The following is a 25,548-nucleotide window of genomic DNA, read 5'->3' on the forward strand; positions in this document are numbered from 1 at the left end:
TGTCACTTGTCTGAAGCTCTAAATGAGGGGGGGCTTGTGGGTGGTCTGCCATGGCCTGGTCGGGATCTGTGCACCCTTCCCCCCTGTCTGCCTCTGAACCGCGCCTGTAGTCCGGCGAACAAGCCGAACACCAGAAAAACTACTTTCACTTTCTGAACGTCACTGGAAGGAGGAAGTGAGAAAGCCTCTGTGGGCAATCACACCCGAAAGGCTTTGATCACCGCTGGGAGGACATCCGCATGCTCGCCTTTTGACTTTTGTTTTGATTCTTGATATATAAGTCATTGTTGTCGCTGGTGTTTTGTGACTGGTGCCTGGATCACCCTGAGCCTCAGGAGCGGGACATGAATGCGCGGCAGAGTGTTTCAGGCTCCGGCGGGACTGCAAACTAATTCACCACCAGGCCGCTCGCAGCCAGGCGGGGATCTCTGTGGACTGCACGGATCCCGCTTGCTCCCTGACGGTTTGTTTATCACTGTGGAGGGCCAGTGTGTGTGTGTTTGAGTGTGTGTGTATAGTGGGACAGCTCGCTCATGGACCCGCTGGATTTCCTGGACGATGAGCAGCTGCTGCGGTTCTTCCACTGTAACAAGACGGAGATGTCGTGCATGGAAAAGCCGCAGACCTTCCTCAACAAGCTCAGGGACCATAATCTGGTTCCGGAAGATGACTACAAGGTGAGGTGTTGGTACTCTCTCTCTCTCTCTCTCTCTCTCTCTCTCTCTCTCTCTCTCTCTCTCTCTCTCTCACACACACACACACACACACCCTCATGTCGTCACAGTCGGTGGAGTGGCGCCTTTTTAATCACGCGCAACGGCGCGCCTGCGTGGAAAGGCTGTCCAGAGTGTTTTTTTTTTTTTTTTTTTTATTAGTCTTCATTGAAAACACATTAAAATATACCCATATTGGAGATATGAGCTATACATAATGATGTACAAGGAAACAGTAGCATGAATTAAAAGCCATATGGGGAGAAATACTCTGAATTAATATAAAATCATTAGAGAATGAGAATACAACACATCAGTTATTCCTTTTAAGGATTTTAGTGCACAGATTGACAGTGTTATTACTTTTTCAGTGTTTGTAAGTTTGATAGTCTTTATATAGTCTTTAAATTCACATAAAAAAAACAATGAAATTGGGGTTAACCTTTGAAATTGTGTATTTATGTATATTAAATTTGCCATACAGAATCAATAAGTTTACCATGAAACCACTGTTGGATTTATCATGTTCAAAGTAAATAATGACATGTTAACGTTCAGTTTTAACATTATGACTTCTTATACATGATATTTATTCTTTCATTCGAAGTGAAAAAGTAACTGAATATTTACAGTGGTAAAATAAATGCTTTACAGATTCAGGTTCATCATTGCAGAAGTTACATTTGTTCTTAATATCTGAAAACAGAGAAGTATAGGTTTGTCAGACAGATTTTGTGTAAAAATGTGATGTGTACCTCTTTGATTTTAGTGGTGGGACAGAAGTGATATGGTAATAGTCATGCCCTCTGCCAGTCAGGCGGTTACCATCAGCCTGAAGCCGGTGGTTTCACTCTGTGTGGAAAACCACTGTCACCAATCTGGCAACTGTGGCACCAAATTTAGCGAGATTTCACTCCCCTGACACCTTCATTCCTAAAAAGAGGCAAATAGTGACAAATGTGGTGACTTTTTCTAAACTTTGGGAGCACAACTATGTTCACACACATGTCCTCTGAGAGGGGACCACTATGAGGCTCATCCCCCGACCCCTCAGCTCCTCTGTGGGTCAGTGTCAGTGGGACGGCCCAGAGAACAGCGTGTCATTTACTCTGCCAGAGCTGCACAAGTGCAAATGAGAAGCTCATATGCACCATAATGTTTGTTATAGCCAATCACAAATAAGGGTTATTTTGTTCACGTTTTTGAACTATGTTTGTTAATCATGCAGATCAGCCTCGTATGAAAATTAGGTGATGTCAAGTGGCCACACTGGTTTGTTGCTGTTGTCAACATTTTGGACAGGAGAAGGATCTCTGTGGATTATAGCTACGAAAGGTCTCCACACACAAAGCAGTGTGTGTGTGGGGGGGGTCTCCCTCTCCTAGGATTATTTTTCATTTTGTGAGGTCATTAGGTTCTTTGAAATCTGAAATTACAGAGTTGAACTTGTCAAGGTAACTGTTCCTCGGGTATTCCCAGTCTTCCAGTAACAAGTTATATGCTCTTTGGTGAAGTGAGCTTAGCGCTTACATTTAGATGCGCTGTTGCTTCCATCCCAGCATATTTATGTCTACATAAAACATCTCAATAATACTTCTTTTCATACCTCCAGTGGATTACTCGTCACCATGGCATTTTCTGTCTACACACAAAATTTAGAGAAATTTTACTGTACTCCCTGTGCTGAAGTTCCCAGAGAGCGGTTGTGTATCTCACAGTATGCCAGCAGGTATCACTGTAGATCTACAAACCAAGCAGGAGTACAAGGCACAACAAGTGGCCCTTGTCATTCAGGCTAAAAAATATCCATCAATCTTGTTTTTAGTGAGATGCTTCTGTGAGATTATCCCAGTTCTTTGTTTGACTTGTTTCAGTAATTTTGACAAGCAAAAATTGCCAACACAGAGGCAAAAAAGGCAGATCCTTGACATAGTATTAAGAAAATTACAAACAAAATTTAATTATGTTGATTTGTGTTGCAAACTACTGGTAGGTATACGTAGCAGCCAAAACAAGTAGGCTTAATCTCCCCGATCATGTTGAAACAAGAAATTACCACAAAATTAAAATTGTTTTTATCTAGTCATCCCTTATTTACCACATGTAGGAAATATGAGCTCAATGTTAGACCTTTTTATTAAAAGTGAAAAATACAGTCAATTAATTTCCATTATGGGGTAAATTATTCATGTTATTTTTATCACTGTAAAACTGTACTGTATTGGTTTTATTTATTTTATTTTATATTATTTTCTTTGTTAATTTTTCAGTAGACCTGTTTAATATTATGGAAAGTTGGTTAAGAGCCCAACTATTAATAATAATGATGCACTCCTGTTTTTTTTTTTTTCTTTCTTTTTTTATGGATACCTACATCTGTGCAGAAAGTGATTCGCATGAAGAGCAAAGACAACATCAAGACAGGTCTTTATGGGATTCTGGACTGGCTGGAGAGTGAGCGGCCACAGCACATTCGTCTGTTCTGGACCTGCGTCTTCACGGAGAGCATCATAAACCAGTACCCCGTCCTGCGACTGCTGCGCAACAGCCTCTTTGACGGTCAGCCGCTCACCTTTTGATTAGGAGGAGGTTGATAACAAAGATTTAAATTTTGTGGTTGTTGGTTTGCTCAGTATAGGCTAGACGGCAGTGTTTTCTGTAAAGTTCTTTGAGCCGTCCTCGAGATAAAGGGCTACAGAAATACACTTGACTTAAAGCGTTTTTTCCGACTTAACCAGACAGAGACAAGGTGTTCGATACCATTTTCACCTCTCAGTGGTTCGGTTCCTATGGGTCGTTAGCTTAGCCTTGTCAAAGTGAATAATATAAACCTTACAGCAACTCCGAACCAGTCTTATTTGCACACACTTTGTCATGTATATTTGAAATACAAATCTTGACAAAGAAGGTGTTGAAAAAGTGGATGAAACATGCTTGTGCCAAAATCACAAGGATTATAGCATCACTAAAATAAATTGGCTACTAAATAAGATAAGATAAGATAAGATAGACTTTTTTTTTATAACCCATAGGGGAAATTCATTTGTTACAGGCAGCAGCATTAGGAGAGATGACTCAGAAACAAGGTACACAATATACAATATACACAATATAACAATAGAGTATAAATATAAAAATAAATAAATTTGATATTAAATACATTTGCTTATAGTAAGGGGCTTTGTTTCATGAGATGAAATGTTCACCTCTCAAGTGATATCATGTCCTCTGTAACCACTATCTAGCTGTCAAATTTTATAACTAATATCCAAACACTGTAAAGATGGGATCTTTTCAAAATTTAGGTAGACAAAGGTTAATTACACTGACATTCAGTTTCATTCCAGATGGTGTTAGGCTACAGGTCATGATGATGATGATGATGATGATGATAATGATGATGATGCTGTTTTTGGTGGTTGATTTTTGCAGTGATGATGCGGGTGGTGTAGGTGATGATGATGACGGTGGTATAAGTGGTAACATTTCAGTTGCTATGACAGTGAAGATGAGGATGGTGGTGCTTTTACAGTTAATGATATTGATGGCGAGGATGATGAAACTGCTGGTCTGCTGGTCTGGAAGCTGCTGGTGTCTAATCTGTGATCTATGATTGAAACACAGGGTCCTTCCAGTTTTCCGGGGAACTACCTGAGAGGGTGGAAAGGATAGAGACAAAAGAGGAGAAGAGGAAGCAGCCTGCAGAAAATGAGGATGAGGAAGGCAAAAGGGGAAAAACGGGGGGAAAGAAGAGACAGAAAACAAAGCATATTGATAATGAAGATGAGCAGCCCAGCACATCTTCCCAGATGACTCCAGGCCAGAAGAAGAAGCTCCAGAAACCAACCTACGGTATGTCATTCCCACTACCAATCACACTACGCTCTTACAGAGCTGGATGTCTTATTTTGTGAAGATAAATATAAATAGCACCATTTTAATCAGCGGCACTGGAATTTGTCGTGCAGTGTAAATGTCAGAGGAGTTTTTCATCCTTACTGAGACAAATTCTGCCTGGCCTTGTAGCAGTAAGAGGGACCTAAACTTGAATGAGGAGGAAATTTTCATTAGCATTTGTATAAACGAAAGATAAATTCTCATATGGATCAAGGAATCCAATTCTCGTGCTCTTCTTCCAGGTTCTCCCCTGAAGAAGGGACAGATGGGTGACATTTGGAACTGGCCAATCTATAAAACCCAGCTACCAGTGACCTGTGGAAAGCAGGAGGGCACGCTCAACAGAGACAGACTGGCTAAAGGTCAGAGAGGACAAGTAATCTGAAATGTCTGCAGTAACTAAAAGAAAAAAAAAAATGCTGGATGTGTGATGTAATTAGGAGAGCAAAATACCATTACAATTCATATTTGAAAGAACTGTTACATAAGGGGAAACAACAGAGGGAAATGATATTATAGCCTTGTTTTATATTTAATTAATAAGAAATCAGTAATAATTTGTGCATTTGGTTACTGATTATTAAAAAATACATGAGTGCCAGGAGGAAAACACTTACTAAAAACATTAAATCACAGAAAAAAGTTAGTCAAGAAAAAGACACAAACAGGCCTTCTGTGTTGTAATAGACAACATGATGTGTGCTTGCAATACTACTACTACTACTAATAATAATAATGATAATAATACTTTATATGATCTACCATTATGATTATTAGTTTTTTTCTGTCTGTTGTTTTGATTTGTTTTTTGGGATGTTTCAGGGATGAAGTGCATCGTGGTCGACAACAAGTGGTTTACTCCAATTGAATTTGAGAAGTTCTCAGGAAAGACTAGTTTTAAGAACTGGAAACTCAGCATCCGATGTAGGGACACCACCCTGGGAAAACTTATAAAGGTTATATTCAAGATATTTTATTTTAAATTATGTGTAGAACCATGTGACATATTTTGCCAGATCAGTTCATATTAGGATTTTGTTGCTTTTCTTTTTGTTCCTTCTGGAATTCACTACAGGATGGACACCTGAAGACCCCAGGCTACAAGAGAGCGAGCACAAAGGTAACAGCAAAATGTAGCTGTGAGCCGCAGTGACTAGGTTACCACAGCATGTCAAAAAATGCACGATGACTACGTTTACATGCACACCATATCCCGGTATTATTCAGAATATTCGCAATATTCCGGTTGCGCACGTGTCATGTAAACACGCACCGAACCTGATTAAGGTCATATTGAGAATTCCGATGGATATTGAGAATTCCATGGAGAGAATTCCGAATAAGACCCCTGGCATATGCCTGTTCCAACCGGAATATTGAGGAATGTAAACACCTTAGTCGGAAAATGCTCCATACCGGAATATTCAGTCACGACTGCGCATGCTCGATTCGCAAGGAATTCTGGGGCGTCTTTGTTGCTATGGTTACTGCAAGCAGGGAAAACGACATGGCTCACACTACAGCATGGCGAAAAGCAGCAAGAGCCAGGAGACGTCAGTCTGCCTTCAGCTAATGAAAGACTTAAATATCATGCAGTATATCGATGGGAGAAAAGACAGAAATAGCCACAGAAGAAGAAGACTGAAGACTTCTTCGTCTGTATTTCCGGCAACTTGTAGAGATTATTTGGTTATGATTTTACATGTCTGAAAATATATTTATAACTTAGCTATTTGTTTGACTGATCTGTTTGTTTTTTGCAAATAGTAAAGGCTTACGTAGTTCCTGTACATGCTAAATTTCACATTATTCTCTGCTGTGGTTCATTAGAAGGAGCCCGGCACAGCAGGGCTGGGCCTTAGAATTTGAGGGCTTATCATAGCGCCCCCTATGGATCAGTCAGTCCCATTTGTTGTGTTTAAGTAGAATGGCATATGACATGTGTATGGCATGTGTTGAAGAAAACCCACTGTAGTCCAATCTAGGAGTTTGCTGTAATGGTGTGAGTTTATTGAAGTATACCGGCACACTGGTGAACTGACCGACACAGAGGGTATCTGGTTTGGTGAGCTGACCAAGAGCAATGTCAGGGGGAGACCTTTATACAGTGAGTACAGACAGTATGTAAATAGGCAGAGAACAAAAGGTGAGGGAAGCTATTGTAAGACAGTGATCAAGGTACTGTAAGATGAGATAAGATAAGATATTCCTTTATTAGTCCCACTGTGGGGAAATTTCACACATCACAGCAGCAAAGTGGATAGCAAGATACGAAGCACAATTTACACAGTAAACAGTATATACAGATAACAGTACCACTGATCAGGTAGGGTGCGGTTCCAAATGGGAACAAAGACATGGTAAGTGTTCATGTGTATGCCTAAAGAATTGAAGGCCGGGCCCAGACGACAGGATGGGCCCGTCAATTAGCAAGTCTGAATCAATCAGGGAGTCTGAGCCACCCGAAATGTGTATTTTGCTTCCACACATGTAAAGGCCTTACTGACATGCTCATGATAAAGGGCTATATCAATAAACTTGCCTTAGTCAGACCGTTTTAATGATTCAAAACAGATTGTGTGACGTATCTTTTTTTCTCTCTGTCCTTTGCACGGCCCAGAAATCGCTGTTCCCCTCAGACCAGTCACAGGACACAGGTTTGTTGCAGATTTCTATAGTTACACATTTACAGTGTTTGTTCTGTGGAGGCAGAAGTTATTGCCTCCCTGCGCCCTACCTGTGGCTACCTCTACACAACAAGGCATTACGCAGTATTTTCAGGATACAAACACCACAGCAACATGTGTACAGATAGAAGTTGGACAGTACTGTGCGTACGGCTGATTTAACGAGACACAGATAAGACAGAATTGCTAATAAACAGAATACTACTCCAGCTCTCACTACAGCGGATCCAAGGAGCAGCCATCTTGAATTTTTCGGCCAGAGTTGGTGAGACTTTCTGAGTCAGAAATCCAACTTCAAGTGGCGTTCCAGTTGAAATTTCCGATTGGGAACTTGGAAATTCCCAGTTCATCCCAGATCAAGCAGCATTTATTTCAGAAACCGTTGTTTACAGGTCTCTCTCTTTGGCGATAAAGAGATGATGCTGATAAATTTGATAAAAGATTATTTGCTTCATCATCTAATTTCACAACAGTACCTTATGATCAGAGGAGGGACTGTCGAGTGGCTTTTGCCCGTCCACAGTCACAGCTTACTACAAAGTGATTTTACAGTTGGCAGCTGGTCATTAGTTGGGGACATGTTTACTGTTGCCTCGTTTTGACTTCTTTATTTATAGCTTCTGTAATATTTTCTGCTGTTACTATGATCTTTCATGTGCTGATTCTGTCCATCTGTTGATCATATGGAAAGTTATCGTTTGTTCTCTGTTCCACTGTCAGATGGTGAAAAAATAGCTTCTAAATAACTCAGAGAAATTAGCTTTATGTTCTAGAAATGACTATGTGTCTCTTTCCCCATTTCAGAGGATGAAGACGAGGAAGTTACCCAGGACGAGGAAGACCAGAAATCAACATCTGATGAAGGAAGTCTCACGGATTTCACGGGTAGAGATTTCTCAAGAACAGTATTCACTGGCCTAAAAAGTTATTGGAAATTTGAAAGCACTTTATTTATACACCCGCATTCATCAGTTTGCCTAGGTTGACCAGTCCATCCTCGACATTTCATGTCAGCAGTTAGTGGTGGTAATATCACGTTCTCATGATCAGGTTGTTCTGAGGCACTCGTGCTACTTGTATTCATTATAGAGGATGAAAGTGAAGAGGAGGAAGAGTCTCCGCAGCAGAGTCCAGGTGGAAGCCATGACAGCAACAACAAGAAAGTGTTCAGAGTCACATGTGGAGCTTTAACCGGAACATTACATAAATCTCGATTTGCAACAGGTACCTGTGTGTGTATGTGTGTGTGTGTGCGTGTGTTTTTATACTAGGCAGAATTAAATATATAAAAGATATACTATATTAAACTGTTTAATGTCTTGCAAGTACAGCATTTTGTACTGTCACAGACTTGTAACTGGTCACCACTGCAATGCAATATCTATCAACTATCACTACACTCATTGAATTGTGGCCCCTCATCTTTGTGTTCATCCACTAGGGACTCGTGGGAAGAGTATTCGCACAGAAAAATGCTGGATGACCCCAGTGGAATTTGTGCAGGAGGGATGTTCAGACCCGGACGCTTCTTGGAAGAAAGACATCGAGTGGGAGGGGAACCCACTTGGTGCCCTCTTTGAGGTAACCACGCTGAGGGGTGTGTCTGTGAGTGAGTGAGTCAGTGTGTGTGTGTGTGTGTGTGTTGTTTGTTGTCTATTATTATCGTTAGCCTACTTCATAAGTGGTGGTCTTTGTAGCTGCTGTGTAAAAGGCGAGTCACACTCCAAGTTGTGTTATTACATCAGCACGGCTGTGATTTGGTCATTGGCACAAGGCCCACAGTGCTGCTATTCAGTATAACAGCACTCCCTCTCGTGTGACAGTGCTTTTTTTAATTATTAACAGTGTATGTTTGTGTCTGTGAGAGACAGAGAGGGACTGTGATTACACTTGACATTTCAATGTGATTTCTGTGATCCGATCATATGCAGGCACAGAAATTGGCACGTGTGAATGTACAAAAACTGGGGCATTTCTCCTAAACTGTTCATGTTGTCACAGTTTAACAGTCTACCAGGTAACGCGACTAAATCCCAGTCCACCAGAACTGGTTGACAGAACTGGTACCAGGAATCAAATATGGATTCATTCACATACAAAGACATCAAAACAGGCGGCACAAACATGGCCATATAGTATGTGTTATAGTTTGTATTAGACGTGAAATCTAATTTCTAACACTTTTAACAGTGCTGAATCATATATTTACACTTAGATCTCAGAAAAGCAGATATGGAAGTGGTCACTAAGTCTGGATGCAAGTCATAATGCACATACATGCAGTGTAAACAGATGGATGTGGACAGCAGGAAAAGGAAAGCAGGAAGGCTAAAAAAAAAAAAAAGAGTAAGCTCTCAAGAATCACGATCAAATGACAAGTGTAACCATGAGCCAAAAAAGTATGACAGTTACAGGCTTTGTGTAAATTTTGCATGTTAAATCAATAAATCATCAATGAAGATCCACAGAGACTACTGATCTGTTTCAGACGAAAGCCATGGAAATCCACTCAGTGCTGTGTAAATGCAGATTCTGCAAACCAGATCAGGAAAGCCTGGTAAGTTTGTGTATCTGTAAGGTTTGGGTTGTCAGAGAGGACAGCATGTTGTCAACACACAGAATCAAAATAGTTATTTATTCAGCAGTTCAAAATACATATAAGGATATTTTGAAGGAACAGTTCACCCATAATACATGAAAAATGATATTTGCCAACTTAGTCTGAGTGCGGTCTGTCCATTCAGGTAGTCACTCTGTGGCAAGGTTTCCAGTCTGCCACAGTCTTCCCTATCTCTTGACACTCCAAGACAGTGGGACTGGATAGGTTTTGTTTTGTGGAGCTCAAGAAGGTACATAAAAACTAAACTGCAACAGCTTTGTCAAAAAAAAAAAATATGACATGGATATATAATCCAAAGGCCTTGGGGTAAAGACTTTTGTTGGGAACTAGTTCCTACCAAAAGAACACAAAATGTATAAATCTGCCTCAAATTCATATTCGTTTGAGGTGGACAGATAGTGTTTCCTGATGAATTTTGTTATTTTTGACAAATTGAGCTTCACAAAAGAGTGCCCATCCCGCCCCATTCCACTGGAGGCTGGAGGACAAGAAAAGTCAGAGCTAACATTTTTTCATATGCCTTGCATTTATGTCACACTGTACAGGAGTGTCCAGTGCAGCATTTTACATTTCAAATGTCACACTGTTTTGTTGTACGGCCGTAATCTATTAAAAAACCTGTGAGCTAATCTCTGGTTTCTAGGGGCTGGCAAGAAAATAAATCTCGAAAACAAGCAAAATATTCTTGTAGTTGTCTAAGTACTGCAGAAAGATGCAAAAGGCCCACACTAATCACATTGTGACTAAATGATGATCCTTCATGTTGGTAGGAGAATCAGAAGAATGATGACGAGTGTTTCATCTGTAGAAGTCACGACGAGGAAGACCTGGTGGTGTGTGATCATTGCCCTCGTTCCTTCCACCCGAAATGTCACCTGCCTCATGTAACAGACTCCATGTTGAGGTGAGCTCTGAGAATGGGGGGCAAGATATTGAAAACTTTATTATTTTGATCTTTTTTTATATTTGCTTTTGATTTTATGCATTGTAGATTTTTTAAACGTTTTTCTTCCTTTCCTTTGTCTCCGCCATTGTGAGTAGCAATAAGGGAAGTATCTCTTAAAGACTTTTGACTGAACATGTTTAGTGAACACATGTTAGTGCTGCTCTGCTGCAGCAAAGAAAGGAAGGCATTATTAGGAGTTATTTCAAAGTTCCAGTTGACATAATAGATCCCCAAAAGGACAGTCATATAACTGAACATTCGGTGAATGTTTTTGATGAACTGAATGTGTTTTGTTTATTGAACAGAAAACAAAGAAGTGTGCGATTTAGCAGTTTAGTACTAATGCAAAAGGCTTTCAAATATAATTCTTACTGTATGCATTTACCCAGTTTCACTGTAAATCACAAAAATTTGCCATGTTTTATGTATACAAGAAGACTTTTAATTATTAGTATTAGTATTGGCACACTAGTCTTGGTATTACTTGACAGTGGATTGAAAAGATCTCACATTCCTACTGGACATCCTGGGGTTTATAGTAATTGCAGGGATTGCTGGTGCTTTTAATCCTGATGCCATGTCTGCCATGTCTGTAACTGGGAAAGTAAAAATCCCAGTGCATATGATCTACCTGCATCTTCTACATGCATAATTTCCATCTTACTCCATTCATGAAAAATTGAGCCAGTAGTGAATTCTATTGAGGCATGTTTTGAATGCATGTTTTGGACTTGCAGACTTCAGGGTTTTCGCTTATACATTGCTGTTGGCTTACAGAGGTATCTTGATGGTGCTTTCTTAGCCAGGACTCCTTTAAAAGGTGCTTTTCATATCAGTGGAATTTAAACTAAACAGTGTGTGTGCATGTGTGTGTGTGTGTGTTTCAACAGAGATAACAGACAATGGATGTGTACATTCTGTGTATTAAGGACCACTCAGCAGTGGCTTCGCACTGCACAGGTGACCTGTGAAACTGTCTTGTCCCGGCCAATATCGCAGCACTTGATGGTGAGGAGACTGTCTTCCTATCTCTGACTCTGACTGCTCTCTGTCTGTCCATCTGCCTGCCTGCCTGTCTAACAAACATGTATGAACAACTGTTTATCTGATATGGGGCGGGTTTGATATGATGACTGACGTCATTGAGACTCAACGGTCATTCAGTGCCATACATCTATCCAAGTCAGGCTATACAATATGACACATCCCTATTTTTTCCCAACAGGAATGCCAGTATCTCCTCCTGTCTCTGTATAATGCAGATGAGGATCAAATATTTGCTACAGATCCAAGACACCATGTAAGTTTCTTTCTTTCACACACACACACACACATATGTATATATATATATATATATATATATACTTCTCTTGTGTACTATACTAAAGTATTATACATTTTATGTAGTAATTCATCAAAAAATGAATTAAGTAACCAGTAGCAATTGCAACATCGACTAGTCTCTGGAACGAGTTATTGGTGATCTGTAACTGACATTAACACTGAAGTCACATTTTCATCATGTTCTCTAGTAAGTTTAGATACTCCATGTTTAGTTTTCAGTAATTACATTCATCTCTGCCTTGCGCCAACAGGTGAGAGATTACGCCACCTCAGTCAAGACTCCAATATGGCTGGAAAAGATATCAGAAAAGCTACAGAAGAAATGCTACCAGACTGTTGGAGAGTTTGAGTCTGATGTCCAGCTCATCTTTAGCAACTGTGCTGCGTTCAACAGGGTAAGAAAGTCAAGATGACTCATGGCTTATCTTCTCACATGTTATCCAAAGGTTTGCATCAACAGGTGAATGTCATTGTGAAAAAGTTTGAATGATTTAGAGGCAACATTATTATGATTCGATTAATTTTTTGTTTCCTCAGGATAATGAAGAATTCCGGATAGTGGGCGTCACACTGAAGGAGTTTTTTGACAGAGAGTTTAAGAATGTATTCCGCATCCAAGAGGAGACGGACCAATAAACAGTATTTTCACACTGTGTGTCCACCATACTGGGAGAATGTTCAAAGAGTTAATTCCCAAAAGTCTATATGCATTTTGGGAGAAGAAAAAACAAAAAAAACAAAACTCTAGTGTTGTTGGAAATATTATCATGTTTCCAGTCATGGACTGCCAATTCTTTTATTTGGAGATTATTTTGCAGAGGTAAGGATCACTATCTTCAAACCCAGAATATCTCATTTTAGAATGATACTGCTGATATGGAAATGCATGATTCAACAGTATTCTTATTAACCCATAGTATCTTTACCATTTCATTTTTCAACAAGTAATAATCTTGCATTCTGTCTAAAATTCCAATTTTTTCTCAAAACATGAAAAACTTTGCATGAAATTATTCAATTTATTTGAATATACTGAAACTTTTTCTTGAAACAAATTTGGCTTCCTTTTCTTGAAACAAAGAAAGCATTTGTAATAATAATAATGATAGATTTTAGATTTGTGGGAGATTGGCACTTACCTTGTGGTTTGTGGCTGTCAGTAGGTTTTAGTAAGACAATTTTTTTTTTTTATAGTTGCACATTTTTTGAATAATTATACAAAAATAGAGGTAACTTAAATCAGACCATATGCAGTTTGAAATGGGAGAGCACACCGCTTCATGTTTCTTGATGTTAAGGACAAGGCTGATTAAGGATCAAACCCCTCAGGTTCATGCCAAGACTAATAACCTAGAGAATTAATGTAACACTTTTAAATGTCTGTGTTGAATCTAATGTTTTGATGTCAAATGTTCACAAAAACATAAACAACAGAGTGAAATACGTCTTTGGGGTTATGATGGATTTGTCCTGAACTCATCAAGCTGGGGTGTCCTCCCCTTTGAGGCTGCATAATCTGACTTTGACTCAAAGTATTTTAGAGATTTTCTCCAGGAGCAAATGCAGTTCATGTATCTTGCCCCAACATCTGATCACATGAACTGAATCATTTTTTGTTTTGGTATCACACTGATGTTACATCATGTAGTTACACAGTGTCATGGCCATATTATGCCAAGGAAAATGTATCTGTATGTGTACAGATTTACATCAACTCAGGTATTGGACAGGGTTTACTGTATAGCAATTAAATAATTATTTAGGAGGGATGACAGACACAGACTGGGTGTGTGTTTGTGAGAGAGAGACAGATGGATTGTGACTGTGAGAGAGAATAGAAATAGGAGATAGGGTAAATATGAAGACTGTACTTTAGTATTTTACTGTGGAGTGTAAATATAAAAGTATTGTGGTACAAGCTTTTTAATGTTTTTTTTTTTTTTCCTGGTTTATTACCGTATGTCTGTTTTTTAACGAAATAAATACTCAAATGAAGCTTTTAGTTTTCAGTCTTTACTATCCCGTGCCTGTTGTTTAACATATTCCTTTTAATCATATGACAGTAGTTAAATTGTAAGAATCAGATCCAAGCAATACTTGTTCATTATGCGCTGACAGTGTTGTCATTTTGATGCTTCATATCTAGTAAAATCATTTCTGGGGCACAGCTGCAGTGTGTGTTTTGTGCTGACGTCACCGGCACAGCTGCAAGCCCCAGCCGAGAGCTGCGCAGCCGCGTTGCGCATACGTAGACTGTACAGAGGAAAAACGCAGCCATTTCTCTGCTCCGCATCAGCTGCAGGGGATGGTGGCCTGTGTCCGTCTGCACAGAGAACTAAAGTAGCGTGCTGCAGCTTTGATTTCATCCCCAGACCCCGCTCGTGAAGTCTGAGGGAGAAGCGGGCATCATTGACCAAAACTTTTCCCCTCAATGCACAGCCTGCGCAGCCACACAGGCTTTTGCGTTGTGCCCCACTTGCCTCGTTGCAGCCTGCGTTTGTTTCTGTACGAGCCATGGAGGACGGTGTACGCGGAAGTTCCAGTGACGTCGGGGCGATGCATGTGAAAATTGAGGCAGTCGATGAAAATGCATCTGCGCTCGTTTTGGGCAGTCAGGAAGCGTCTGCGCCCTGCGGCGGTACCGCATGCGGAGGAGGAGGGGGGCTGGGTGCCACTACAGAGGAGCTGGGTGACCCAGAGCAACAAGCAGCCACCAACACAACTCCTGTAATGCTGTGTGAGTGTTAAGTTGGCAGTTAATTTAAGTTGCTTATGATGTCTAACCAGCCCAGTTAACACTGGGGTATTTGTGTCATCACATTGTTTCCCTTATTTCCTTTAATCCCATCATATTTTTAGCCATTTTTTAACCAAAATATAACAAATAGGGTTCCTAAAGAAGGCCTGCAGGTCCATGCTGATATGCGAACTGATAATGCAGTTTAGATCTATCTTTCGGCATCATCATATCATTGATGACAATGCCGGTCCTCAAACTACTTGCCCTTAGCATCATTCTGAATGGGGCTGAGCAATACGTCACATTTAGTGACTGACTGATAGGGTTTTTTCCAATGGCTGATGCAGATATTTAGAGAGCAGGGTGGCTGATGGTTTCTAATATGATGCCACTTTGTTTGTTTATTTATTTATTTATTTATTGCATCAGATAAAATACTGAAATTTAATAACATGAGACACAAAATTGCTGAACTGAAATGACCACTTATTTAACACTGTTGTTGCCTGTGTTGTCACTGTTTGCCTAAGTAGATCTGTACTCTGCAGTGCACTTATTTTAAATAAAAAAAAAAAATGTATTAACTAAATAAATGTCCACAGGTAATCAAAAAACTGCACTTTGTAAAAAAAAACAAACAAAAAAACTTAGAAATAAGAAATAAAAATTTAGTGCACTTAACAGCATCAGAAATGCTGTTTATCTCAAAATGCCACAGATTTCCTGATTAATCAGCCAACCAATTAATTGGTAGATTACTAATTATACCGATGTAAGACTAGGTATCATCTGGGATTTTAGGTATTGTAATATCGTGTTATGGCATGAGTGTTTTGTCTTTCTGGTTTTAAAGTCTGCCTTACAGTGAATGGTTGTAGTCTTTATAAATAGCCTTTACAGTGGTGAATCATGCAACACTGAAACTTCACTAAAAGCCGTCACAATTGAAATTCTGGGGCAGCCACATAAATCACTGGTTTATGAGATTGTGAGCTGTTGACTAGGAGCTGTTATCTTCTCTGAAAGCCTCCTCTGCTCTGTCCTTTCCCAGCAAACATGATGCTGCCCACTCCTTCAGAGAGGGCGCTCACCTCCAGCTCAGACTTCTCCTCCAAAGCTGTTTTGTGCCTGATCGAGGCCGTTGGGCGCCGCTGGGGCCTGTACGAGACTCGGGAGCGCTCGCAGCTTTTTCAAAGTGTCCAGGAGGAGATGGTCGCCAAGGGATACGTTCTTCCTGTCGAAAAGATCCGTCGCAAGTGGAACAACCTCATTGTCACCTACAAGAGGGTTAAAGACCGCAGCCGTGAGACGGGGCACGCCAAGACTTCCTGGGAGTTCTTTGATGTGGGTACTATAGTCAGAAAAGAAGACCTAGAGGCAGGGGTGACCCCCACACACACTCGCATACAAACCTGAATTTTCCCCACACAGTTAAATACGAAAATGCAACAGATAACAATCAAATAAATATGGGGTTAGTTTGGACCTTTTGTTCATGACCACTGTCTTCTGCCTATTCGATATATTATACTATTCAAAATACTGATAAAAAAATAACGGATCACACTAGTGGTTTTACTTTCTCATTTTACTTTGTGCACAAATGTTTTCATCCATGCAGCCTTCATCATTATTGATCAGTGATCAATGTTGTGAGGATGAATGTTGTGAAGATGAGGTCAAATGAAAAAGTAAGGCTTTATGAATTCCTCCTTTTTTTCTTTTTTCTTTTTTTTTTAATAAGCTAGCTTGGACCTACAGTTGCCCTTAGAAATAGAGCTGTATCAGGGTTGAGGTCTGGCCTAGAAACCAAAATTTCCATTGCCCAACATTTAGGCGTGCACATAGATAGCTAGGTAGATAGAGTGCTTTATTGATCCCCAGAAGTGGATAATAAATAGAACAAGGGTGGGTGGTATCAGTCCAAGGCAGACTTGTACAGTCTGATGGCAGTGGGTAAGAGGGACCTCCACTAAGGATGCCCTGACATATTCTAGGGAAACACTGAATGCTGCCATGTGAGCAGATGTTTTCATTAACTTACTCTGTTAAACGATTCTTTCCTCGTGTCCCTTTGTTTCTCTCTTGACTCCCTCTAGCTGATGGATGCCACACTTAGTGATACTGTTGGTGCTCAGATCATCGGCAACAAAAAAAGCAAGGTTGGAAGCACCATGTCTACACTATCTGGCACTTTGTCAAAGATCGCTGCTAAGCCTCAGGCTCCACAGTCCAACATCAGCCGTTATGGTGACTTTTCCACCACTGGTGCCGTGGAATCAGTGGGCCAGGTTGCCGCCAGCGCTCAAATCAGCATCATCGGCAACAACAGCGACACCAGCATTTCATCCATGAACTCCATGGCTACGACGACCATTACCCCGGGAACAAATGTGCCAGAACTCAAGCCCCTAATCGTCCTGAATGGTGACATTGTTACCACCAGCATTCAGCCAACTACACTCAGTCCATCTCCCTCCTCCATCACTTCACCCTATTCTACGGACACAACTTCTCCTTCCCTTTCCCTCGGACTTACCACTAATACAGACCTCACAGCCCACCGCTACATAAGTCTTAAAGCTCCACCTCTCTCGTCAGGTGTTGTGCCCTTTCGTCTTAGCAACGCACAGCTGGGCAGCAAACAACACAACCTTCTCAGCATGGCCTCGTCTTTCCCTCCTACATCCTCCTCTCTCACGTCCTCTACTTCAACTTCATTTTCCAGCGCCACCATGACGGGCACGGAGGGACAGAACCAAATGGGAAATGAGGAGCAAAGCAGCGCCACTTGGCTCCAGGAGATGCTGAGGCGGCAAGAAGAGCAGGCCTACCTTGACCGGGTGTCTCGGCGCAGGGCTGAAGCCAGGGGGAAAAAGCGCGAGAGGAGGGAGGTGCGCATGGCAGAGTCCCTCAGCAGGATAGCCACAGCGCTGGAGCTGCTCTCCTCCAAACAGGACACAGTCATCGCCCTCCTGCAGAGACTGGCAGATCGGAAGTGATGTTGCGATGTGCATTCACAGGCTCTTAAACCTTTCTAACAAGGAACATAGTCTCATTATTAAAACATTCAAGTAATCCTGTCATGTGGTGAGCCCGAAGACCCTGACCTGAGACTCACATGTGGTCCACATCCATTGACCTTGATGTAACCAAGCTTGTCACTCTGCTAGATTTCAGTGAAGTTAAACTGTATGATCATATCACTACATCAAACTAAAGTGAACTGCGGTGTTTTGGATTATCCTGCAAAATACAAACATCAAGCCGGCTGCAGCACATCAGCATCAGAGTTCCTGAGAGCAATAATTCTAAAACAACTATTTTGACGGGTTTTATTCATCACATTATATATTTATATTTACAAAACAGCAACTACTACACCACAATTACAGTTGACTCTTAAAAAAGTGTCAGATTCCAGCATATGCTTCTGAAAAACTATTTGTGACAGCACCTACTCAACATCCTATCTTTCATGATGCGTCATCTGTTTTTATACTGTATGTTCCATGCAAATTTTAAATACAGATTTTTCCAAACAAAAAAAGCCCACAAAACCTGTTGTGGTGCAGTCTACTTTTAAACTTTCTGCTCTTGCTGTCAAATACTCAAGTTTTACGTCAGTGTGGATGTCTTTATCGTCCTGAGAAAGAAATTTAAGTCAGTAATGTCTGACTGCCACTAGAGGGTGCTCTTGATCCACTACTGTTTGAGCTGCTGAAGTGATTATCTTAGTGTGGTCCCATGATGAAGGGGTGCTTGTTTGAAAAGTCAGAGATTGACTTCTAAGTACAAGTGTATGTAATGGGATAGTGGCTGTGTATTAAATTGTATTGTACATGACTTCTGCTGCTATGTGTTTTTAAACATTCATCTGGTGGATGTTGCAAAGGAAGTCCAAAAAGCGCATTCATTGGATGCGCGTTAGTTTTTCTCCTCCTGCACTGCTTTGTGCTCGTGTGTGTGTGTGTGTGTGTGTGTGTGTGTGTGTGTGTGTGTGTGTGTGTGTGTGTGTGTCAGAATCAAGTTTCATGTGTTCAGTAACTTATTTATTTATTTATTTTTATTGTCCTATTGGTTTCCTTAGCATGGACATCAGGCTGGACACACACACACACACACACAAAGGAAGGTTGAGCTGCACTCCCTTCTCCGGGTGCAGCTCCGGCTCCGGCTCCGCCTCCCACGATGGGCGGCGGTCCCACTAGTCCTTCTCCAGGGTGCAGCTTTGGCTCTGGCTCCGGATCCGGCTTCCACGATGGGCGGGGGTCTCACAAATCCTCCATCTGAAAGAGAAAGCACAAAGAGTGAGTTTGGTCCCACACTGATCCAACAAGTAGGGGCCAGTAAAGGCGCGAGCCCGTCGGCTCAGCCCGGACAGTGAAGCCCGTCGGCTGAGCCCGGACACTGCGCCCAACAAGCCCGCAGGTTTGTCGGTTCAGTGTGGAACAAAATTCTATACCACTCAAGGTCTATTTATGACCTCTGCTAATGTTGTGATGTGTCACCCTGTGACGTCAAAGAGAGAACAACGTATAATTCAATTCAATTTTCATTTACAAATTGACAGAAAATGTGATGTTGGTTGATGACGTCACAATGGCTTGAGACGGTGTGATGTCACAAAGAGAAAGAGACAGATGGTAATGATGCCGATGATGATGATAAATGACGGAGTTGCACCCCAGAGAAGGGAGTGCAGCTCAGTCTTCTTTGTGTGTGTGTGTCCGGCGCTGTCTGAAGCGTAGCCGAGAACAAAGTTAAAACAGCAGCACACTGACATAGATTGTGTAACAATAACCCGATAAAAAGTAAGCAACCTTTATGGTACAGAAAAGCCAGGCTTAAGCCTGAAGTTAGCTCGCTAAGCCCAAATCCAGCTTTATGATGTTAGCTCCCGATTCTTTTGTTGAAAGCCCAAGAACAGACCGGAGTCAGTCTTCAATTTTCTGATGCAATATTTATTATGGTCATATGGTAATAAAGCACCGCTGCGCTGGTCTCAGTGTGACAGAGCTCCCGCAGGATCTCAGTCAGAATGAGCCCCGATATCAGGAAATGATACACATTTATGTTCTTGGGCTTGGGCCTGCCCCGTACATAGGTTGGACTTTTAGACGCAACCGAGAATAATTGGCCAGTTACCCGGACATGGACAGGTCAACCACTGTCCATGCCTTGTTCCCGGAATGTGTGATGCTAGTGTGTGAATGTTGACTGGGGGTGTAACTAATGCATCAGACCTACAAAACAAGATAGAGAAAGTATATGTACAGAAGAAGTATGCCTAAGTAAACACATTTAGAGGGTAATCAAATCATAACAGACTATAACTTTGTTATTATAAAACAAAATGTAAAATCTTGTAAAGGGGCATCTTACCCCAGGGCCTGGGTAAGATGCCCCCCCTACTGGGGTAAGACGCCCCCTGGGGCTTTTTACCCCACAAGTCATTTTGATCTATATAAACTTGGTATTTATGCATAATCTAACTTTATTTTTCAAATTTTGACATTGCTCTTGCTTTAACTGAAACATAAATGTTACATAACACATACAGAAATTATTTATTGTTTTTAACAACTGTTTGATAATTGCCAATTTCAAATTGATAGACCATTGATAGACACATTGATAGACACGATACTGCTGAAAAACTACAAATTTCCTGTGGGATGAATAAAGTATCTATCTATCTATCTATCTATCTATCTATCTATCTATCTATCTAAAATAGTATGCCTCTCAAGCTGCACTGTTGATGACTTGAAATAAGTTGGAGTAATACGGTCTCTCCACCTGAAAACAGTCCCCAGGGAAACATTTGTTTTACTCAGCTTATTTCAGTTCTGTGATTTATCAATAGTGATGATTTTGGTAGCAGCAGAAGCAGAATATTCTAAGGTGGGTGTTGCAACCAAAAATTCAAATTTAAAAATCAAGGCATTTTGATTGCATGTTGTGAAATCTTCAGTACCACTGCATGATTCGCAAAACGGTTTGTCGTAACATAAAATGTGGGGAAATTGTAGTAAATGGGCCAAACATTCAAACTACTGGAATGCTTGTTTTCCCAAAAAATAAAAATGAATGCAAAGAGAGTTTTGTGCCGCCATGCTGATGTGATGGCATGCGGTAAATTTGAGCTGCATAGATCTTGCCTGAATTTCCTGCTGGAAATACAATATAAACAGAATCCCGATTTGAAAAGAATTCCCAGTGTGACGTACACTCTAAAAACTGCTGGGTTAAAACAACTCAATTTGGGTTATTTTGGTAACCCAGTGCTGGGTCAAAAAGGGACCGACCCAGCACTGGGTTGTTATAACACAGCACAGTTGGGTTATTGGTCTGACCCAGCATGTTGGGTTATGTTTTCTACCCAAAAAATGGGTAGAAATGACTATATTGATGGGTTAAAAGTGGGTTGAAAAATACAACCCAAATTCTGGGATATCGGTATTATTTGGGTTAAAATGATTTTTTTCTATTGACTTCTGTATTAAGAAATGAACTGGTAAAATTAATTTATAAAATTATGAAACAAGCACATAATGTCCCAGGCATTATTTTATTAATATTTTAAAACAATTCATTTCACATTAACGATCCTCATACCAAACTTTCTTTTGGCAAACAATTGCACATTGCAAAGTAAAAAAAAAAAAAAAAAAAAAAAAAAGTTTTCAGTAACGTTCATGGACTAATTATTTTTTCCACTTTAAAATCATGAAAATTTGAACCATTGAGCCAGAGGTAACTGAAATCTTCAGAGCCTGTTTAGCTCACATAATAAACACTTTAACCATAAAACCAAGAATAACCCACTTTAAAATCTTGGAAGCCTATTTAACTCATATTGTATAGACTTTAACCATCAGACCAAGAATAACTGACTTTAAAATCTTGGGAGCCTACTTAGCTCACATCATACAAACTTGAAGCACTTGAGCCACGGCATGTTTTTGAGGTCTTGGAGGCCTACTTCTTACCCTGTGCTACCATTAGCTGAACTGCATCCTTACATCACAGCAAGATCACGGTCTGAATGAACTCCCAAACCTGGGCACATGGTTTTGGGTAACTGAGATCAAATACAAAAAATGCCTTAAAACACACATCAACCGCACCCAGAAGAGATGGGTGCTCCAAGGCTGTCCCGTTTATGATCACAATTTCTGTTGTACTGTGCGGAATGAATCCACATATGTAACAGTTTCTGGGGTTTGGGCTATTATCAGCTACCAATTTTGCCAGTTGAAGATATGTGTTAGTTGAGGGTTGTGTTTCACGTGCATCAGTAACCTTCCTTTCATGGTACCCTGCAAAATCCGGTTTGTAATATCTGTGCTGCTCCCCTGATGTCTGTGAGTGGGTATGATGGACCTCTTCTTCTGGGACTCCGGTGCCTGCGCTGCTCCCCTGTTCCTCTGACGACTGTTTGTGAGCTGGGAAATGTTGGGCCTCTACTTCTGGGACTCCGGTGCCTGCGCTGCTCCTCTGTTCCTCCGACGACTGTTGGTGAGCTGGGAAATGTTGGACCTCTACTTCAGGGATTCCAGGGGCTGAACTGCTCTCCAGGGAAGGAAATCCAGCCAAAGGATGAAGCCAACATTCTGTGGTTCGGTAGATGATGATGAAGCGGCTCCAACTTGCTGTGCTGGTGGTAAGCAGGATGTGCTGAGGCTTGGACCACCGGGGTTTTCACGGCGTTCTTCCACTGGAACTCTCGGACACAGACCCAGTCCCCTGGTTGGATGTTGTGGCACTGTTTGTCACTAGAAGGAGAGTGGTCAGCTTTTCCTTGTCTGTGTATTGACTAAACAGCAGAGGTTAGAGCACAGCAAAATGATCACATCGACTCATCCATAGCATGGAGATCCATCTTCTTCATGCATAGTTGTGCTTGGCACAACCATTGGGCTACCTGTGATAATCTCATGTGGTGTGAGTTTGTGTTTCTTGATGGGTGTGGGCCTCGTTGACACTGAGGCTAGTGGCAACAACACTGTCCATTGTAGTCATGTTTCGGCACACAGTTTGGCTAGTATGTTTTTCAGGGTACCGTTTTGTCTTTCAACTAGCCCTGCAGACTGTGGGTGGTATGGACGATGTAGTCGTTTAATCCCAAATGATTTACAGATTTTAGTTATGATTTGTCTAGTGAAATGACTACCTCTGTCTGAATTGATGCTCTGTGGAATGCCAAATCTTGAGACAATGTCTTTCAGCAGGCATTTCAGTACAATACCGAGTCAGCCTTTGTGCAAGCCCAGGCTTCGGGACAGTTTGAAAACATATCAGCACATACAAGAATATTGTCATATCCCTCACACTTTCTTCAAAACTTCAAAAGGTCCCCGAGGGGGAGGATGTGTCGACATTGTGGTCTGTACTGGTTTCCCAGGGTTGTGCTGTTGTCAGATTAGGCATTGTTCACAATATTTTTAAATGGGATATAAATTTCGCAGCATACCAACACTGTTTGAGACATCCCCCCTTTGCTCACGTTCAACAAGCCATGTGACATGTGTCCTAGCCGCAGGCACAAAGACTTGGGTACCACAACGCGGCCGTCGTTGTGGACCCAAAGATTATTTACATATCTACAACCATGAGAAAGCCATGACTCCTGCTCCTTCACATCAGCAGCCTCTTGTAAGAGAGCCACGTTATTAGGAGAAGCAAAGTCGTTAGCGGATATGGAAAGACAGAGCATTACATGGACAGGAATACCAAATTTGGCAGCTGCCTTGGCTGCATGGTCAGCCATTGCATTGCCTTGTGAAACAGTGTCATTTGATTTAGTGTAGGCATCACATTTGCAATAGATGCAAGGTAACTGGCATGCATCTAATAATTCCCTGATCAAATTCCCATGTTTAACGGGTGTCCCAGAGGAGGTAATGAATCCTCGGTTTGCCCACAGTATACCAAAGTCATGTAAACATCAAAAAGCATACCTGGAGTCTGTGAAAATGGTAACAGCTTTACCTTTTGCTTGGTGGCAGGCTCTCATCAATATGTGTAACTCAGCTACTTGGGTGAAGCTTGAGGGTGGCAGGGCAGCACTTTCAATAATTGAGAAATTATCACAGATTGTATACCCTGCGTACGGCACTCCATTTTCTCCACAAGCAGAGTCATTAGTACAGAAAATGAGGTCAGGGTTAGAGAAGAGAGTTTCAGAAAGTTCAGGGTACAGTTTAGATGAACATGAGATGACATCCATATTGTTATGGGGTCACCATCATCTTCTTTAGACAGTAGTGTAGCAGGGTTAGTTACAGCTAGATCCATAGGAATCCCTCCAACCCCCACAGCCCTTACAGTTTCTTCAGATGTTTTCAAATTTGTGAATTCTGTCAATTTTTAAAGTTGAGAGAGAAGCTCCTGTCTCTTACCTAAAAGGATACTGATTTCCCATTTGCATGTCTTCCAACAAATGAGGTTTCTGCCAATTTAATTAGTGAAGCTTAGGTCACAATTCAATTTTCAATTTCAGTTTCAATTTCTGTTGCTGTCTTGACAGCTCTACTGACTGTGCTGTGGGATTTGTTGGTGTTCCATCTGGCTTCTCAGTGGAGGTGCCGTAGGCATGGTAAGGTTCTGGGAGGCTCTATATGGGCAGTTACTCATCCAATGATTTGGCTCACCACAATGGAAGCAGTTCTCATGTGCGTTGTTTGGAAAAGGTGAGTTGTGACTTTGATCATGTTGTTGATGATCTCTTGGCCCATGTTTTTGGCTCCACCTCCCTTTTTTTGAAGGTTCCTCTGCCACTGCGTCCTCCTCTGGTTGCTCTGCCTGTGTAGTGAGACACTTGAGCAAGCATTAGCGTTTCATGCAAAATCAATCTGTTGTACTACCTCATTGTGACCTGCAAATGCTATGACACTGTAGAAGGCATGCGCTTGCTCTGGTGTGATTCTTGCAAATTCAGTGGGATTGCGGGAATTTTACAACCATCAAACACTTTGTCTTTCAAATCAGATGTTAAAGTCAGTTTTAGCAGTTGAATTCAATCTCCCACTATTTCTTTTAGCTCTCTTCGACTGCAAGCTTTATAGACAAATGCCTCTTTTCCTAACCCAACCTTCTTCATCATCTCTCTGACTAGAGAGATGATGAAGATCTTGGGTACACAAAAATCCAATCATCCTCAGTGCTGTCATCATCACTAGATTCTTTTATCTCTTTCACAGGATAAAGGTTTTGGATTTGATTTTTTTTCTTTTTTTTTTTTATCTGCGTTGTGTTTTTTTTTTCTTCCAATTTAGCTATTATGTTAGAGGACTCAACTAACCGGCTGTTCAGTTTATTTTCTCTCTGCGTTGTGTCTTTTCTTTCTTCCAATTTAGCTATGAACTTTTCTTTTTCTTTTTCTTTTCTTTTTTTTTTTTTTTGATCTGTAAGCGAAGCTATTTGAGATTCTGCATTTCGCCGCCTACTTTCATTCCTCCAAAGTCTGAGGGAGAAAAATGTTTGTTGCTATCTCTGCGAGAACTCAATCTCTCTTAAATTTTCTAGTCGGGTTCAGTCAAAAGTGCCAATTTGGGGAAATTTGAGAAGACCATCATCTGCAATTACCTTAAACC

General features: G+C 41.1%; 2 protein-coding genes across 2 annotated transcripts; both read left to right on the forward strand.

Annotated features, from left to right (window-relative positions):
* Positions 1 to 183: 183 nt before the first annotated feature.
* LOC115363414 (nuclear body protein SP140-like protein) lies at positions 184 to 14,085 on the forward strand. Its single transcript, XM_030057620.1, has 16 exons — positions 184 to 677; positions 3,098 to 3,272; positions 4,338 to 4,565; positions 4,853 to 4,972; positions 5,433 to 5,566; positions 5,686 to 5,730; positions 7,231 to 7,267; positions 8,102 to 8,182; positions 8,387 to 8,521; positions 8,739 to 8,878; positions 9,786 to 9,854; positions 10,688 to 10,821; positions 11,754 to 11,871; positions 12,089 to 12,163; positions 12,459 to 12,602; positions 12,745 to 14,085. The coding sequence occupies exons 1-16, from the start codon at positions 534 to 536 to the stop codon at positions 12,841 to 12,843; spliced, it is 1,878 nt and encodes a 625-aa protein (XP_029913480.1). The 5' UTR covers positions 184 to 533; the 3' UTR covers positions 12,844 to 14,085.
* A 357-nt stretch (positions 14,086 to 14,442) lies between these two features.
* On the forward strand, positions 14,443 to 18,793 carry LOC115363415 (uncharacterized). Its single transcript, XM_030057621.1, has 3 exons — positions 14,443 to 14,944; positions 15,999 to 16,291; positions 17,047 to 18,793. The coding sequence occupies exons 1-3, from the start codon at positions 14,722 to 14,724 to the stop codon at positions 17,947 to 17,949; spliced, it is 1,419 nt and encodes a 472-aa protein (XP_029913481.1). The 5' UTR covers positions 14,443 to 14,721; the 3' UTR covers positions 17,950 to 18,793.
* The last annotated feature ends 6,755 nt before the right edge of the window (positions 18,794 to 25,548 follow it).

The sequence above is a fragment of the Myripristis murdjan genome, chromosome 8, assembly GCF_902150065.1.
Source record: "Myripristis murdjan chromosome 8, fMyrMur1.1, whole genome shotgun sequence".
Lineage (NCBI taxonomy): Eukaryota > Metazoa > Chordata > Actinopteri > Holocentriformes > Holocentridae > Myripristis > Myripristis murdjan.